This window comes from Geotrypetes seraphini, chromosome 9 (genome assembly GCF_902459505.1).
Source record: "Geotrypetes seraphini chromosome 9, aGeoSer1.1, whole genome shotgun sequence".
NCBI classification, from domain to species: Eukaryota; Metazoa; Chordata; class Amphibia; order Gymnophiona; family Dermophiidae; genus Geotrypetes; species Geotrypetes seraphini.
In genome coordinates this window covers 46,141,883-46,159,783 of record NC_047092.1, presented here as the reverse complement: position 1 = coordinate 46,159,783, position 17,901 = coordinate 46,141,883, and the positions used below count along the sequence as shown (strand labels likewise).

The 17,901-nt window shown below is 47.7% G+C and overlaps 1 protein-coding gene across 3 annotated transcripts in view; it reads left to right on the top strand.

The window, feature by feature from the left end:
• PLXNB2 (plexin B2) overlaps positions 1-17,901 on the top strand; it is a 621,264-nt gene that overhangs the window by 471,428 nt on the left and 131,935 nt on the right. For all 3 annotated transcript variants that reach the window (XM_033959733.1, XM_033959732.1, XM_033959731.1), the window contains 5 exons: positions 2,506-2,638; positions 7,995-8,148; positions 11,458-11,569; positions 12,887-12,992; positions 14,397-14,498. In XM_033959733.1, the coding sequence (XP_033815624.1) occupies positions 2,506-2,638; positions 7,995-8,148; positions 11,458-11,569; positions 12,887-12,992; positions 14,397-14,498 (607 nt within the window). The remainder of the gene's footprint in view (positions 1-2,505; positions 2,639-7,994; positions 8,149-11,457; positions 11,570-12,886; positions 12,993-14,396; positions 14,499-17,901) is intronic.

Below are 17,901 nucleotides of genomic sequence, written 5' to 3'. Positions count from 1 at the left end.
CACCTTCTCTACCTTCAGGTTCTTCTCCTGTGCACAGACAACCAAGTCGCCATGTACTACATAAACAAGCAAGGCGGCACCGGATCTCCCCTCCTCTGTCAGGAGGGCATCTGGACCTGGGCCACGGCCCGCAGTCTCTTCCTCAAGGCGGTCTATATCCAGGGCGAACAGAACTCCCTGGCCGACAATCTCAGCCGCATCCTTCAACCTCACGAGTGGACCCTGGATCCCCCCACACTCCGCTCCATTTTTGCTCAGTGGGGCACTCCTCAGGTGGACCTCTTTGCAGCTCCTCACAACCATCAGCTGCCCCAGTTCTGTTCCAGACTCTTCTCTCCTCATCGTCTGGCCCTGGATGCATTCCTGCTCGACTGGACGGATCGGTTCCTCTATGCCTTTCCTCCACTGCCTCTGATGTTGCGGACATTATTCAAACTACGCAGGGACAGAACAACCATGATTCTCATCGCCCCTCGGTGGCCTCGTCAACACTGGTTTTCCCTCCTTCTCCAGCTCAGCGCCAGGGAACCCATTCCTCTTCCTGTGTTTCCTACTCTTCTTACACAGCAGCATCAGTCTCTACTGCATCCCAATCTGTCTTCGCTCCACCTGACAGCTTGGTTTCTCTCGGGCTGACCTCTCCAGAAAATCTGTCGCAGCCTGTCCGTCGTATTTTGGATGCCTCCAGGAGACCGGCCACCTTCCAGTGTTACCATCAGAAGTGGACCCGGTTCTCCTCTTGGTGTCTACTGCATCACCACGATCCCACCTCATTGGCGGTGGAAACTGTTCTGGACTATTTGCTCTCTCTATCCGATGCTGGCCTCAAGTCCACCTCAATCAGAGTTCACCTCAGTGCCATCACTGCGTTTCATGAGCCTATCCTTGGAAAACCTCTCACGGCTCATCCACTGGTTTCCCGGTTCATGAGAGGCCTCTTCAATGTCAAACCACCTCTGAAGCCTCCTCCAGTCGTCTGGGACCTGAATGTGGTTCTATCAGCCCTCATGAAACCTCCGTTTGAGCCTCTTGCCACAACCTCCCTCAAATTTCTTACATGGAAGGTGCTTTTTCTCATTGCCATCACCTCTGCCAGGAGGGTTAGTGAGTTGCATGCACTGGTTGCCGACCCACCTTTCACTGTTTTTCACCATGACAAGGTGGTTCTGCGTACCCATCCGAAATTCCTCCCCAAGGTGGTCTCGGACTTTCACCTTAACCAGTCCATTGTGTTACCTGTCTTTTTCCCAAAACCCCATTCTCATCCTGGGGAACAGGCACTGCACACGCTGGACTGTAAGCGTGCCCTTGCTTATTACCTTGACCGTACCAGGGCTCACCGCTCGTCTCCTCAGCTTTTTGTCCTTCGACCCTAACCGTCTAGGTCATCCTGTCTCCAAACGGACGCTTTCCAACTGGCTTGCTGCCTGCATTGCGTTCTGTTATGCTCGGGCCGGTCTTTCACTGGAAGGTGCTGTTACGGCCCACAGGGTCAGAGCTATGGCTGCTTCTGTGGCTTTCCTCCGTTCCACGCCCATCGAGGAAATCTGCAAGGCTGCCACTTGGTCCTCAGTTCACACATTCACTACTCACTACTGTCTGGATACCTTCTCCAGACGGGATGGGCACTTCGGCCAATCTGTGTTACACAATTTATTTTCCTAATGGCCAACCATCCCTCCTCCCTCTCTGTTAGCTTGGAGGTTAACCCAAAAGAATATGCTGCCTGCTTGTTCTGGGATAAAGCACAGTTACTTACCGTAACAGGTGCTATCCAGAGACAGCAGGCAGATATTCTTACGACCCACCCTCCTCCCCGGGTTGGCTTCTTAGCTGGCTTATCTTAACTGGGGACCACGCACTCCTCCGTCGGGCGGGAAGGCACTCGCGCATGCGCGGTGCGGCCAACTAGAACTTTCTAGTAAAAAGTGTCCGTACCGGGGCTCCGTCGGTGACGTCACCCATGCGTTAAGAATATCTGCCTGCTGTCCCTGGATAACACCTGTTACGGTAAGTAACTGTGCTTTCTCAGCCACCTGCCACGCACCAGATTCTCTCATAACTCTGGGCCCTAAATATTACATTACATTAGTGACTTTTATTCCACCATTACCTTGTGGTTCAAGGCAGATTACATAAGAGGTTTTCTGGCTATTTCCAGAAGAGTTAACAGAGTTGAACGGGTTACTTTGGGGGACTGAAGAGCTTCCTATGGTGTTAGTTTGTTATGATGGATTTCTTTAATAGCAGGGTTTTTATTTCTTTTCTGAAATATGGGGCCTAAATGTAACTTCTGGGTGTTACCATTGCAGAATGAGAGAATTCTCCTTCCTCTACCCCAGAGGGGCTGTGATTGCTGCCTTTGTAGTATCCTCTAGCCCTAGCTGACACAAGGAGCAACAGAACTGACTTGGACATTTTAAACATAGCCATTACGTTCTCTCCATACAGTGTACATGACCTGGATTTAAGGTTAACTGTACTGCCCCTAAATCCTCCTTGCAGGTGTACAAGACGGGTGGACTGTGAAAGAGCTGAGGAGGAAAACCACTGGTTGTGGAGTCCAGAGGGTACATGCATGGCAGTTGTCAGTGCCAGCCCTGAAAGCATGAGCAGGAAGCACACCGCGATTGGAAAGGTAAGGAAACAGATGTTCAAACTTGCCTTGATAAGATGCACAATGGAGAATTGAGACGGATCCTGCAAACCTACGTTTAGATTGATCATCTTTAATTTTCTTGACACAATACAGTTGCTTGGCCTTCAGGGATTACTACTAGGGGCTTCCTTGTGCAGATAAGGTTTCCGATAATGAACTGATTATTCAAGCAAAATTAGTATTTGTCCATTTATTGATTATTGAAAGCTTCTATACCGCTGCTAATGACTGGGGGGGAGTCGATTCAGAGTGGTCCCCATCCCCACATGAACTCAATTTCCCCATTCCATGAGTTTTGTCGCTGTCCCTGCCCCATTCTTGTAAGCTCTGCCTTAAGCGCACGAGCCTCAAACACTTATGATTTTAAAGTGTTTGAGACTTGTGCAGATGAGGACAGAGCTTAGGCATTGGTGGAATGAGGCATTATGACATCAAAATCTGAGCTCTAGAATGTTGCTACTTAGGATTTTAAAGTGTTTGAGGCTTGTGCAGATGAGGACAGAGCTAGCAGGAATGGGGCAGGAAAAGAACTTACCGGGATGGAAAAATGAGTTTCCACGGGAACGGGGAAAAAAATCTGTCCCCGTGTCATTCTCTATTATGAGATCTGTAATAGTGTTACAATTTTTTGAGTGGGCATAAAAGAAATAATTTAGAAAAATGTTAATCTGCCCAAACTCTTTATTCTTTCTCTCCACCTAATCCTCTCTAATTAAATAATGATATACTATGGCTCCTCCAGACAGTGACACTAATAATGTAGCAAATAATTCATATACTTTGCCAGCTTCTGATTCTTAAGGCTATTTTAATCATTTTCCTAAAGGTATTAGATTTCAAATATATTTAAATATTTATTAGTCAAATAGTGCCACTAAATCCACTTATTAAATCCCCCCTCCAAATTGAATTTATTCCCCAGTGCGCTCTCATTGATAGGAATTGCAGTGTTGACAGATTTAAGAAAGATTTTAACAAGTTGTTGTTGCTGGTTTAATTCTTGCTTTTCTAATAGTAACTCAAGGCAGGTTACATGTAGGTACAGTGGGGATTCTTCTATCCCCAGAAAACTGTAACCTGTGAGGCCACTGCAGTAAGACTGTATTAAAGCCAAGCACTGATGGCTTAGCGCGAGAGTTACTAAAAGTATCATAGTAAAAGACCTGAATGGTCCATCTAGTCTGCCCAACCATACATGCTCCATAAATTAATCATTTAGTTTAAATGGTTCTATTTCTTAGATATTTCTGGGCCAGAAACCCAGAGCCGTGCCCGGTAGTGTGCTGGAGTCTCTGTCAAAGCTCACTCCAGCCCATCTTAACCATCCTAGCCATCGCAGCCCTCCCCAGCCTGTACTTTACTGAGTGTTCATATACAGGACACAGACCGTGCAAGTCTGCCCACAGGATTTGTGCATGTCAATGAAGCAAACAATTTATATACAAATAACTTGCACAGAACTTGTGCGCTATCCTAGAAGGCCACTTGCAGACAAATGCACACTAGAGAGTTGCGCGGGGACAGAAATCCCACCCGTCCCTGCCAAAGTCCCACCCGTCCCCGTGAGGAATCCCACCCGTCCCCGTGAGGAATCCCTCCGTCCCCACCCGTCCCCGCGAGGAATCCCCTCCGTCCCCACCCGTCCCCGTGAGGAATCCCCTCCGTCCCCGCCCGTCCCTATAAACTTCAGAAATAGTTATTTTATTTAATTATGCTACTGAATTAAAGGGTCTGGTAGAAACCCATTTACAAATAAGCAAAAAGACTTTATTAATTTGAAAATATTAATTGGGAAGAATACATACTTTGTAAACGGGTTTCTACCAGAGCCTCTAATGTTTATAAATTTTTATCAACACAACTAATATACTACTTTATCCTGAAGCAAAAAAAAAAGAAATAGAATTCTTTTCCTACCTTTGTTGCCTGGTTTCTGCTTTCCTCATGTTCTCATTCAATTCCTTCCATCCACTGTCTCTCTTCCTTCTGCATCTTCCATTTGCTCTGTTACTGTGCCTCTCCCTTTCTTCCCCCTTCCAAATTGGTCTGGCACCCATCTTCTTCTCTCCGCTCCCCCCATAGTCTGGCATCTGTCTTCTTCCCTGCCAGCGTCTTCTCCCTACTCTCTGTTCCCCATTTCCTTTCAGCGTCCTTCTCCCCCCCATCTTCCCCATGTCCTGTCAGTGTCTTTCTCCCCCCTCTGTCTTCCACATGTGCTTTCAGTGTCCTTCTCCCCCCTCTGCTTCCCCATGTCCTTTCAGCGTCCTTCTCCCTCTCTGTCTTCCCCATGGCCTTTCAGCGTCCTTCTCCCCCCCCCCCCCCCCCGTCTTCCCCATGTGCTTTCAGCATCCTTCTCCCCCCTCTGTCTTCCACAAGTGCTTTCAGAGTCCTTCCCCCCCCTGCCCTTCTCATGGCCTTTCAGCGTCCTTCTCCACCACTTTGTCTTCCCCATGTGCTTTCATCGTCCTTCTCCCTCCTGTCTTCAAGTGCTTTCAGAGTCCTTCCCCCCCCCCCCTGCCCGTCTTCCCCATGGCCTTTCAGCGTCCTTCTCCACCCCTTTGTCTTCAGTGCTTTCAGCGTACTTCTCCCCCCTCCTTCTCTACCGCCCCGGGTGCAGCACAGCCGGCCAGGTCCCCTTACTTTTGTGGCACTTCCCCGACCGACCGACAACAGCCCCGGTCCGACAAACCTCCCTGCCCTTAACCGCGAATCTAAATTACCTTCTTACAGCTGCTGTAAGAAGGTAATTTAGATTCGCGGCTACAGGGCAGGGAGGATTGTCGGACCGGGGCTGTTGTCAGTCGGTCGGGGAAGTGCCACAAAAGTAAGGGGACCTGGCCAGCTGTGCTGCTACCAGGGCGGACCGCCCCCCTCCCTTGGTAGCCACTCGAACCGCAAGGCTACTCTCCTTCTCCTTACCTGCCCTGCCTGCAGCACAGAGCCGAACGGAAGTCTTCCCGACGTCAGCGCTGACGTCGGAGGGAGGGAGGGCTTTGTTTAAGCCCTCCGACGTCAGCGCTGACGTCGGGAAGACTTCCGTTCGGCTCTGTGCTGCAAGCGGAGCAGGTAGGGAGAAGAAGAGCCGCACATCCAGCCCCGCAGGAACTCCGCGACCCTCGGAGGCGTCCCCACGGGATCCCCGCGACCCTAGGGGGCGTCCCCACGGGATCCCCGTGACCCGAAGGGGGGAACCCGCGGGTCCCGCGGGATTCCCCTCATCCCCGTTCCCGTGCAGCTCTCTAATGCACACCCGGTTCTGCACTAATAGTAACTAAATGTTGCACACAGGTCTGTTTTCTTCAAGAACCCAGCCAAATAGCTGTTTTTGTTTTTTCTCTGTCCAGTCATCCGGACAGTCCTCCAGAAAGAGAGCATATCCAGGTTTTCCTGGACGTCTGGTAACCCTAGTTTTGAAGTTGTAGCCTAGTGATTAGACCAGTGTGCTAAAAACCAGGGAAGTCAGGGTACAAATCCCACAGATGCTATTGGGAGAGTGAATGGCTCTCTTCCTCTCTAATATTTAGGGAGCACTGAAGATTGAACTTGTCCCAGGAAGGTAAATATTCCCAGATTAGATGACTAAGAGTTTTACCTTAACATCAGTGTTCATTCGCAAAGTTATTTGATGTGATTCTCTGTAGAAGTGGGGGAGGTGGTTTATGCTTTTTCCTGGGTTGGGGAAGGACAGAACCCAGTGGAAATATTATGAGGCCCAAGTTTTCTCACTACTGTTCTCTAGAAGCTTGAAGATTAGATGCCAGCTTGCTAGATGTGTAATCATTAAAGATTGTGGAAGCTATATCTTTCTGTGGTTGCATTGGCATGCATTAATACTGTTAATACAGATGCATGAAATATCATCTGGTAAATAATGTGCTCTAATGTGCATTAACATGTGTTAACACAGTAGCACCTTGTAATAAATCTAGCCCCACATTCTTTTCAACCATTCTTTTACCGTGTCCTAGATTTGGACTTTAATTTGTATATTCTTGGAAACCTAGAGAACCTGGAGTGAGCTTTTTCTTCTTGTTTTGGATTACCAGTTGTCTGTGAAGATTCTTTTCAAAGTTTAATGGTTTTTTTGATTAATCGCTTAATCATATTTCTAAGCGATGAACAGTTTAAAATTACATTTTATGGGAAACAATACAATACAAAATACAAAACAATATATAATACAAAACTATATATAATAACATTAGGGATTAAAGTTTAACTTAACACACTCATAACACAAGGAAAGAGGGGATGTGAAATACAAATCAATATAGAAAAGTAGAACAAAAAGGGAAAAGTACAAAGAGGGAGACAAATAAAAGGTATAATATAATACAGTAAAAATAGTTTAGCCTATGGATTATTAAGTTAATTATCAAAAGCATCTTTAAAAAGGAATGCTTTTAAATTACTTTTGAGAGAGAGAGAGCAGATCCTGCAGCTCCTTCAGCTAATTCTCACTGAAACATGCAAACAGTTTGAAAGGGGACTTAGACCAGCAATGCTGTCAATAAATTGTGTACAGCACTGGATTACAATAGCGTGCTCACCTATTCCTCCCCTCCCCCCCCCCTGGTTAACGCACGGCAAACAAAATGATCCATAAGTGCACCGTGGATAGCAGCCAACACGATTCAACAACCTTAGTAGTTCAAGTAGGAGTTTCATGCAAAGGGTCCAGAGAAGAGCGACTAAAATGGTTAAGGGGCTGGAGGAGTTGCCGTACAGTGAGAGATTGGAGAAACTGGGCCTCTTCTCCCTTGAAAAGAGGAGACTGAGAGGGGACATGATCGAAATATTCAAGATAATGAAGGGAATAGACTTAGTAGATTGTGAGGTGGAGTGGAGAGGACAATCTCGTACAGACGCAGGAAAGCGCTTGCGTGAGGTTACAGCAGTGAGGCGGGCAGTGTTCCAGAATGCGACTGCCGGACATGACCGTCAGACACTGAAGGCACAAGTTTTCCATAAAGAATCATCTTTTTATAATACTGAGGGCCTCAAAATAGTACCTGGCGGGCCACATGTGGTCCCTGGGCCGCGAGTTTGAGATCATTGGTCTACAGACTCCAGTACTATGGGTAGAACTGTACATTCCACGAATCACTGATTTTTGGGAGCATCTCCCCTGATTTCTCTGCAGATGCCCCCTTAGGGTGCACTTACTGAAGGATCAGCGCTGTGATTATGAGAAATTTTCTTGGTTGTTTTTTTTTTTTAAGTTGCCAAGTAGTTTTATTCTCTTGCCCTGTATCTCCCCCCCCCCCCCCCTCCCCTCCCCTTTGATCTTGGCAATTGTGTTAAGACTTTTTTAAGTGAACTGATTCCATTCTAGATCACGCTGACTTTTAGTCCATCGATAACATTAACAAAGGATGACGAGCTACAGTGCGAATTCCCTCAGATGACCGTTCTAGCCACCCTGGAACCTTCGGGAAGCATTATATGTGAAGCACCTCATGAAATACCTCCCACCCCAAGAGGCAAAGGTAAGGAGATAGTTTTACTGTCTAGGAAGATATCTGTAGATTGCAGGATGATCTGCTCTTACATAGCACAGTTTAGCAAGCAATCCTAGTGAGTGTCTATAATAGTCATGCATGACAAGTTTTAATATAGCATATATACTCAAATACAAACAGAGATTTTGGGGCCAAAAAAAATAGCCCCAAAATGGGGGGTCTCTGTTTATATTTGGGTCAGCGCAGACCCGCCCCCCCCCCCCCCGAACCTGTGGCAGGCCTCTGCCGGCCTACCGTGAGACCTGGTGGGCTGGGACAGGAAGTTTTCATTCTGTCTCCTCTCCCAGCCGATTCTAAGAATTTTTACCTCCATCCCGCCTCGCATGCATACCTTTTAGAATCCCTGGTGGTCCAACAGTGACCTGCAGGAGGAGCGACCTTTCCTTCACTCCAGCCCATGCAGAGCTGCTAGCTGATTGGCAAGGCACTGCACTTGAATATTAACCTTCCTGATTTATATTCGAGTCAAGCTTTTTTCCTCTTTTTTTGAGGGGGGAGGGAAAGGTTCCAGGTTTATTTATCATTTGTTATGCCATCTATCAAGCAATAGCTAAACGGTTTACAATAGGAATAATAAAATAAAAATATTGTCAATTTATATTCAAGTATATACGATAAGCTGTAACTGCGTCTCCATCCTCCTCCTCAGTGCATTTATACCTAGCCTTTCTCTAGCATGCAATCTCAAACTGCTCATTGTAACTGCGAAATAAAAGGCACAGCTACTCTGCTTTACAAAGTACAAATATGCATCACCAGTTCAAACCCAACAGAATAAAATGCAGCTACCTCGGTACTAAGTGAAAGCGCAACAACGGAAAATGTTTTCTTTATGCTCAGTATGAGGCTTTGTGTATGTGAGTTAATACTTGTGGTTTTGGCAAGCGTGTCTATTTATTTTGGGAGGTGTGGTGGTGTGACGAACGATGATCAGCTTGTGGTGTGGTGAAATTCCCATCTTGCACCGCAGTGTGCTGTGTGTGAGGGGCCTTAGCCGGTGACTTGATGCTTTTGACGGTCCTGAAGTGATTTAAGGAGCTGCTAAAGCAGGGGTAGGGAACTCCGGTCCTCGAGAGCCGTATTCCAGTCGGGTTTTCAGGATTTCCCCAATGAATATGCATGAGATCTATTTGCATGCACTGCTTTCAATGCATGTTCATTGGGGAAATCCTGAAACCCCGACTGGAATACGGCTCTCGAGGACTGGAGTTCCCTACCCCTGTGCTAAAGGGTAAATGCTACAGGGGAAAGGACAGTGCAGTGCTTGGAATATTCTGGCTTCTCTTTAGAAAAAAAATTAATGTGGCTCTCAGCAGTTTTTATTTTGGGCTAAAATACAAGTGCAGGGTGCTCTGAGTTCACAACAGTCCCAGCTTGGTCTTATAAACTGGGACTAAGAACTTGTACAATGTAGGAGGAATTAATGCCATCAGTTGCAACTCCGTTGTTACTTAAGCAGCCTCAGTATCAGATCTGCTTCCTGTTGCCCTCACTTTGTTCAGGCTCAAACATGTGACAGCTTAGAAGTGAAGATATTTTAGAGGTGATAGGGGGGGGGGGGCGATCATACACCCACAGAACTAGCACCTGCACCTTTTTATTAATGCACTGCCATATGACATCCTCTGGGGGGTGCTCTGATGAATCAACCATAACCAAAGCAGGAGCATAAAATCTTCTGTCAAAAAATTAAGAGAAGAGCTCTGTGATAACCACCTTGCCCATTCGCTTCTATATCTCTTCCCCTCCACCTGTCCCTCTACTTTTAAAAATTAAACACATTGATGGAAAGAAAAACGTAACATTCCATCCAGGGTGATGGGGAAAAACTTAACATTCCATTCACTTTCTAGCTGATAAGAGAGCTCCTTTCCTGCTTGCTTTATGGTTGACTTTATCTGCACAGCAGTTTCTATGTTGGTTACCTGCAGTAAATGGCACCCTTTGGAACCAACACCTGCATTGAATATCCAGTTATACATAGCCGGATAATGTAATAAGTGTGATATTCAGAACTTAACCAGATAAGATAGGACCTTGTTTTATGCTGACCTGTATTTCCAGTTGAGTGCAGCATATTAGCACTTAACCAGATAAGTGCCGACTCCACACCTAGCAACCCACAAAATAGCCGGCTTCGGCTTTGATGCCAGCCCGGTATATTTGTCAGCTTTATCTGGTTAAGTGCCACTGTATATGCAATACCAGCAGTCTCTCCTGGCCGTTTAAATTGCATTGAATATTGACCCCATTATTTTCAGGTTTCAGGTTTATTTAAAATTTGGTAATTTATTTATTTATTTAATTTTTTCTACCGTTCTCCCAGGAGAACTCAGAACGGTTTACATGAGTTTATTCAGGTACTCAAGCATTTTTCTAAGCGATTTACATGATGATAAACAAGGTCATTATATTATAGGTTAAAAATATAGACAGAATCGGACAAGGACTAACCTGATACAAAAGGAACACGCTATTGCGATAGAACCACAATAATTATAGAAAAGAAACAAATATGGGAAAATAGAATTGGGTTAACAAGGGGAAGTGTCTATAGCCTCCTTTGATTTCAAATCTTAAAACTCTTTTCCTTTAAAAAGGAGCATGGAGCTAAGATTTAAACTGCAAAGGCATCTTTATACAAGAAAGATTTCAGGGAGCTCTCCACCCAATCCTTGGGACACAGCTAACCAGTCCAGGTTTTCAGAATATCCACAGTGAATATGCATGAGCTAGATTTGCATAGGATGTAGGTAGTGCATTCAAATGTATCTGCTGCATATTCATTGTAAATATCCTGACACCTGACTGGCTAGGTGTGTCCCAAGGACTGGATTAACCCCTATTTCAAACTACAAAGGTCAATGGCTTAATGTGTGGTATATCAAAGTTAATAGGACTCTACAATTCTCAAGCTCTTATGAATAGAAACTCTAAGCACACAAGAAAAAACCAAATCCCTTCTTTTCAGTCGCAGCGTGTCATTTTTCTAACGTCCTAAATACTCAGACTACAGAGAGCTTTTTATTCAAGCTTCTAATCATTTGCAGCCTTTGCTAAGGAGGACTTGTTAGGAGCTGCAGCTGATTAAAGTCTTTGGTTTCGCCCCCTGAACGTTTGCACGTACAGAAGGCGCATGCCACAGTTTCTACCGCTCATCAAGGGTGATCAGTTTTAGGTGTGAGGATTTTTTTTCCTCTTTGGCTGATTGATTGCATATAGACTGTTTAAAAGGCTGGAGTTTGTCGTTCACTCTTGTTACATTTTCTTTTTTAGATCACGTTTTTGTGGAAATTCGGCTAACCTTCAGAGGTGGCGTGTTCTTTACATCCTACCCTTATCCTTTCTATGACTGTGAAGAAGCAATGAACTTAGTGGACAACCTCCCGTAAGAATTCAAATCTTTTTTGGGTCCTGGTTATTGCACAACTTCCCTGGTGCTTTCCTGCCCTCGGTGTGGTTAATATTTACAGCTGGCGTCCATTCTTTGCATTTGGAAGAGATTGCTAATGAGTAAACATTCTTGCAGCTGTGCGTGATTGTTTTTTAAGTATATGTAAGCTGAGTGCCTTATAATATGAGCTGTGGAATCTAGAGGGGAGGTGCAGGGCAGGTAATTTCCAGCTATGGTGCCATGAGCCTTTGCTCAGATATTCAGGGGATTTTCCAAAAGTTTTTTTAAAAATATTCCCTCCCTCTCTCCCATTTCAATCTAACCCAGAAAATTACACTCACAGTCCTGCCAAGGGCCAGAGACTGTTTTTATCCAGAATTTGCTGGGCGCTCCTTGACCATCGGACTGGGACGATTCACCGCAGCCAGTTCGTCGTGGGACGTTTAATTGTAGCCGCAGTGAACTGGCTGTGGCGAAACGTCGCATTCCTAGAGGGGATGGAGAAAGACAGCTGCTGTAGACAGCCATTCTGAGAGGGCACGGGGCACAGGGAGGAGTGGGGGAGGGTTGAATTTGAGAGGGGTGATCAGTCCCCCCACAAATGCTGAATCGCATGGAATGGGAGGAGAGGGGAAGGGTACAGTGCCTGCAATTCGGGGCATGTTTGCTTGCAATTGGTGTGAGAGAAGTCAAGCTGCAGGATTGGTGGTGGCTGACCTCAGGGGGAGACATTCTGGACCAATAGTGGCTTCCTTGTATTTCTCTTTTTTTTTTTTTTCTTCTTTGACTTCCTAATATTGTGGGTACTAATACAGAATTGGTCTCCCTCCACTTACTGCCAGTATAATTTCCTTTGCCCCCCCCCCCTTCCACCCATAAGCAGGCAAACTACATCTGCAATTGGATCTGATATTTGAGAAGCACTCTAAATTAAATAATAAATTGAGAGAAAAGAGTATTATTTTGACTTTACTCAGGGTTGCAGAGTCTGAGAAAGACGCCTGTATTTAACACAGAATTTGATTTGGTTATATTGACAAAACTTTCCAAGTAACTTGTGGCTGTAATTTTTATTAATCCTCAATTTATAAACTGATCCCCCCCCAAAACACTCTCACACACACTCACACGCTGTCACTCACATACACACACTCACACACACACTCCCCCTTAAAAAAGAATCCAATCATTCACTGTTTTTACTGATTTCTGTATGATTGATTTTTTTCCCTCCTACTTTGTGACTGGTTTTGCTTCCTTGCCATTAATTATGCTCCTCATGTTGATATTTTTTTTGTATCTCACTTTCAGATGTATTTCTTGCGTGAGCAGCAAGTATAACTGCCAATGGAACTGGAACCGCCATAAATGTGAAGAATCTTCCTCCTCCGAGAATAATGTGATTAAATCAAATGGGGTAAGTCCAAGAGGAGGAAATGTTGCTTGTATTTAAGAGCATGATGGTAGGCCAGGTCTCACTCTGGAGACTTTGACTGGATTTGCAGCTCAAAATTCTGTACTGTGAGCTGTAGAAAACTGAAAAACCTCAATCCTCTTAGGCAGAAGGCACTAGACATTTTGTTGCTCTCAGGCCTGGCTGCTTCATTGGTTTAACCTTTCCCCCCCATCCTTAGCAGTTCATACAAACCCCAAAAGCTGATCTTGTAGAAGTGATTTGGGTTTTAGTTAAAAACTTTTCTCCAGGAGCCACTCATGACCGCATTTGAGAATCACTGATCTAAATCTTGCATTCCCCACCTCACCAATAAGCAGTCCTCTCTCTCTTTCGTTTCCACTGCCCTCCCTCTCATTATCCTCTCGTTGTGCTCCCCACTGCCCTCATACTCTCCCCTCTTACTACCCACCACCATCTGCTACTTAATCATCTGGCCACTACCCTCTCTCTCCCTCATTGGGGCTAAAGTCAATGATGATTGTCCTCCCCCCAAAAGTCTACTTGCCTCTAATAAGAAAGTGAACAAATTTTCAAAATCTGAGTGAATGTTGGTCATGTTCTCTCTTATCTAAAATAAGCATATTGTAGGTACCAAAGATTATTATCTCATTATTGCTTTTGTTGCAGACTCTGAAGTATTCTAGTAAAGTCTCTATTCTTTCCAGCTTGCAAGTTTATGACCTCTAGAACTGAACCCAGCTGGTTTTAAGAAAGGTTTGGACAAGTTCCTGGAGGAAAAGTCCATAGTCTGTTATTGAGAAAGACACGGGGAAGCCACTGCTTTCCCTGTATTGGTAGCATGGAATATTGCTACACCTTGGGTTTTGGCCAGGTACTAGTGACCTGGATTGGCCACCGTGAGAACGGGCTACTGGGCTTGATGGACCATTGGTCTGACCCAGTAAGGCTATTCTTATGTTCTTAAGTCTCACTCACCATTATTAAGAAGGCTTGGGGACATCCACTACTTATTCCTAGGATAAGAAGCATAAAATCTGTTTTCTCCCTTGGATCTTGCCACATACTTGTGACCTGAGTTGGCCATTGTTGGAAACAGGATGCTGGGCTTGATGGACCTTCAGTCTGTCCCAGTATGGCAACTCTTGTGTTCTTATGTGAGCCAAGTATGGGATAATCAAGCCATTGTGACATCACTGATGAGGTTGGCTCTTAGGCATTGGTGGAATGAGGTATTATGACATCATAATATCAGCTCTGGAATGTTGCTACTATTTGGTTTTCTGACAGGTACTTGTAACCTGGGTTGGCCACTGTTAGAAACAGGATACAGGGCTTAATGGACTTTTGGTCTGTCCTAATATGGCTTCTCTTATGTTATTATGTTTCTACCCATTGTATTCTTAGGAGGAAGACTGCCCACAGTTCTTCGACCCCGACCCATCCATAGTACCTATCGGGCATGCAACACGCATACACTTCAAAGGAAAAAATCTCCAGTATTATGAGGTGAGCAAATTAAATCAGTTACAACATTTCAAAATAGATCCATACATTAGGCCCTGATGCTCAAAAGTGCTGGTGCTGAACCGAACCATTCAGGAAAATAGCCCTCCAGTGCTCAAAGCTAATGACATAGAAATTATATGCACGTTATGAGACCACACGTGAGGAGGACGAATATACCCTGCATGCATGCACAAGAGTTTTGCAGTATGCGCAGCTGTTTTGCGCATGCCTCGACAAATCCTGAAGTGAAGCCCACATCAGCACCGTTCTTCTGCATCATTAAATATAAGCTTTTCAAATTATTTTTCACTTGTATTTAAGCACAGAAAACAGGTCCAGTGCGTACTTTCACTTTATCCCAGGACAAGCAGGCATGATATTCTCACATGTGGGTGACGTCATCTACGGAGCCCCGGCGCGGACAGCTTTTCAAGCAAACTTGATTGAAGTTTCAAGTTTGCACACTGCACCACGCATGTGCATGCCTTCTCGCCCACTAGAGGGCGCATCCCACCTCGTGGTCCTCAGTTCAAATTTTTCCGCGGAGCAAGAAAGCCCTGTGGATCTGAGCTCCAGTGTTTTTGCCTTCTAGCTGCCGCGTTTAGTTTGTTTTCCCTTCGAATTAGTTCGCGGTGCTGTTTTTCTTTTCGGTTCCTTTTAAAAAAAAAAAAAAAAAAAAAGTCTTTCGTTTTTCTTTGGACTCCGGGAGCTCCCGGAATCCGTGGCCGCGGGACGTCGGTACGTTCCCGGCCTTCTTCCTTTTCTTCGTGGATGTCCCGTCCTGTTACGGGATTCAAAAAGTGCAGCCGGTGTGAAAGGTTGCTTTCCATCACCGACCCTCACCGGTGGTGCATTGTCTGTCTTGGGCCCGAACATCCGACAGACTCGTGTGATCGCTGTGCTACCTTCCAAAACAGGGCCCTCCGTCGCCGTAAGGCAAGAATGGCCGAATTGTTCGCCGTCGACGCACCTAAGGCCTCGACGTCGGCCTCGGCTTCGGCCCCGGCCTTGACCTCGGCCTCGGCGTCCTTGGGGGCCTCGGCCTCGCCTCGGCCCTCTTCCTCGAAGGCGTCGTCAGTGAAGCAAGCTTCGGGTAAGTCCTCTGTTCCATCCCCTTCAGCAAAGAAGCCATCCTCGAGTCAGGCCAAGGCGGGTGGGTCGACCCCGGCCCCGCATCGGACCTCGACTCCGCACACCCCGAGGGAATACTCGAGACCGAGGTCGCCCTCCAGGGAGTGTGCCCCGGACTCGGAACTCCCCACCTTCGTGGGGATTCCGGCCTTCCAGGATCTCCTCCGAGCTCTGATCTCATCGGAGCTGTCGGGAGCCCTGGAAGTGTTGCAGCGTGCTGCGGTTCCGGCGGCCTCGACCTCGGCCGGGGCGCCTTCGGTCTCGGAGGCCCCGGCCTCGGCTCCCTCGGGAGCCCCGACCTCGGCGACCTCGGTCTCGGGTACGGTGGCCCCGTTCACCTCGGCCTCGGCCCCGCCCCGGACCTCGACCTCGGGGGAACCCCCTGAGCGGAGTGTAAGGCCCAAGGAAAAGTTGCGCAGAGTGCGCCGTCTTTCCTCCTCTTCCTCCGGGTCTTCCAGACACGCCTCGCCCTCGACGCGACCTCGGACGGGGCGTCGATCGAGGAAGTCTAAGCGACCCCGAGGCTCGCCTCGGCGCGACCGCTCCTCGTCGTTCGGGGGCGAGGCGCTGCAGGTGTCGGAGTTGCGCCTCGACAACCCGAGGCTCCTCCGCTCACCTCATGGGAAATCTTCCCGGGCCGCCTCGCCGAGGAAACGGGAGAGTGTCCCACGAACCCCTGGGTCCTCACCCAAGGGCTCTGCGAGGAGGATAACTTCCCCTTCCCCCTCGAGGGCCCTCGAGAGGGGATCCTGGGATTCGGGATCGGTTAGGGATCCTCATTATTCCCATGAGGCCTCCCCCCTCTCCTCGGTTGGGCGGTCGAGAACCCCGTCTCCCCAGGCTAGGCCGTCCTCATTTTCATCCTTCGTTCAGGACATGGCCCAAGCCCTGGGGATTGACCTGATGGTAGGCTCTCGGTATTCCAAAGAATTTTTGGAGGAACAGGACCTCCCCACTCTTCCTAGGGAGGTGCCTAGACTCCCTCTCAACAGTGTCCTTCTGCAAACCTGGCTGAATAACTTGTCAAACCCTCTTACAGTCACGTCCGTGCCTTCAAAAATGGAATCGAAGTATAGGACGATTCCCCCTAAAGGGTTCGATAAGGCGCAGCTCTCACACCAGTCTCTTCTGGTGGAGTCTGCTCTTAAAAAATCACAGCCCTCACGGGTTTCTGCGGCGGTTCCACCAGGCAGGGAGGGGCGGACCCTAGACAAGTTTAGCCGTCGCCTCTATTCAAATTCCCTGATGGCCACCAGGGTTCTAAATTACGCCTTCACCTTTTCCTCCTATTTGCGTGGTATGGTGAAGGACCTTCCTCAATATCGAAACTCGTTACCGGACTCCCAAAGAGCAGGATTCGATAAGTTTATGTCCAACCTGTCTCAATTGCGGTTGTACCTATTCCACGCAGTGTACGACGCCTTTGAGCTGGTTTCGAGGGTGTCGGCCCTCGCGGTGGCCATGCGCCGCTTGGCCTGGCTTCGCACCCTAGACATGGACCCAAACCTGCAGGAACGCCTAGCAGACTTGCCTTGTGTGGGGTCCGAGTTATTCGACGAGTCATTGGATGCGGCGACCAAACGCTTGTCGGAACAGGAGCGCTCTCTAGCATCCCTGGTCCGCCCCAAACCTAGACCCCAGCCGCAGAAACCCTTTCGACCTCCGCCGCGCCGATACCCTCAGAAGTCGACCCCGGCTTTCTCGAGACCGCCCCCGAGACGTCCGTCTCAGCGAGGCAGAGGAGGACAAACCCAAGCCCAGGCGCAGGGCCCTTCCAAGCCCGCGCCTTCCTTTTGACGGGCTGAGCGGACGGGGCGGGTTCCCCTCCGCACTTTCACAGGAACCCCTTCCTATCGGGGGCCGTCTCCGGTCCTTCCGGGAGGCATGGACCGGGATTACCTCAGACGCTTGGGTGCTCCGGATCGTCTCCGAGGGCTACTCGCTCAACTTTGTGTCCTCGCCGCCGGACAGTCCCCCAAGTTTAGTCCCCTGCAACCGTTCGCAGCTACCGACCCTTATAACCGAAGCCAAAGCCCTCTTGAAGCTTCGGGCAGTCGAGCCGGTCCCCAAGGACCAGTGGGGTACGGGGTTTTACTCCCGCTACTTTTTGGTCCCAAAAAAGACCGGGGACCTGCGCCCCATACTGGACCTCAGGAAGCTCAACAAATTCCTGGCCCAGGAGAAGTTTCGAATGCTATCTCTCCCGGTTTTGTACCCCCTCTTGGGGGAAGGGGACTGGATGTACTCCCTCGACCTGAAGGAAGCATACACC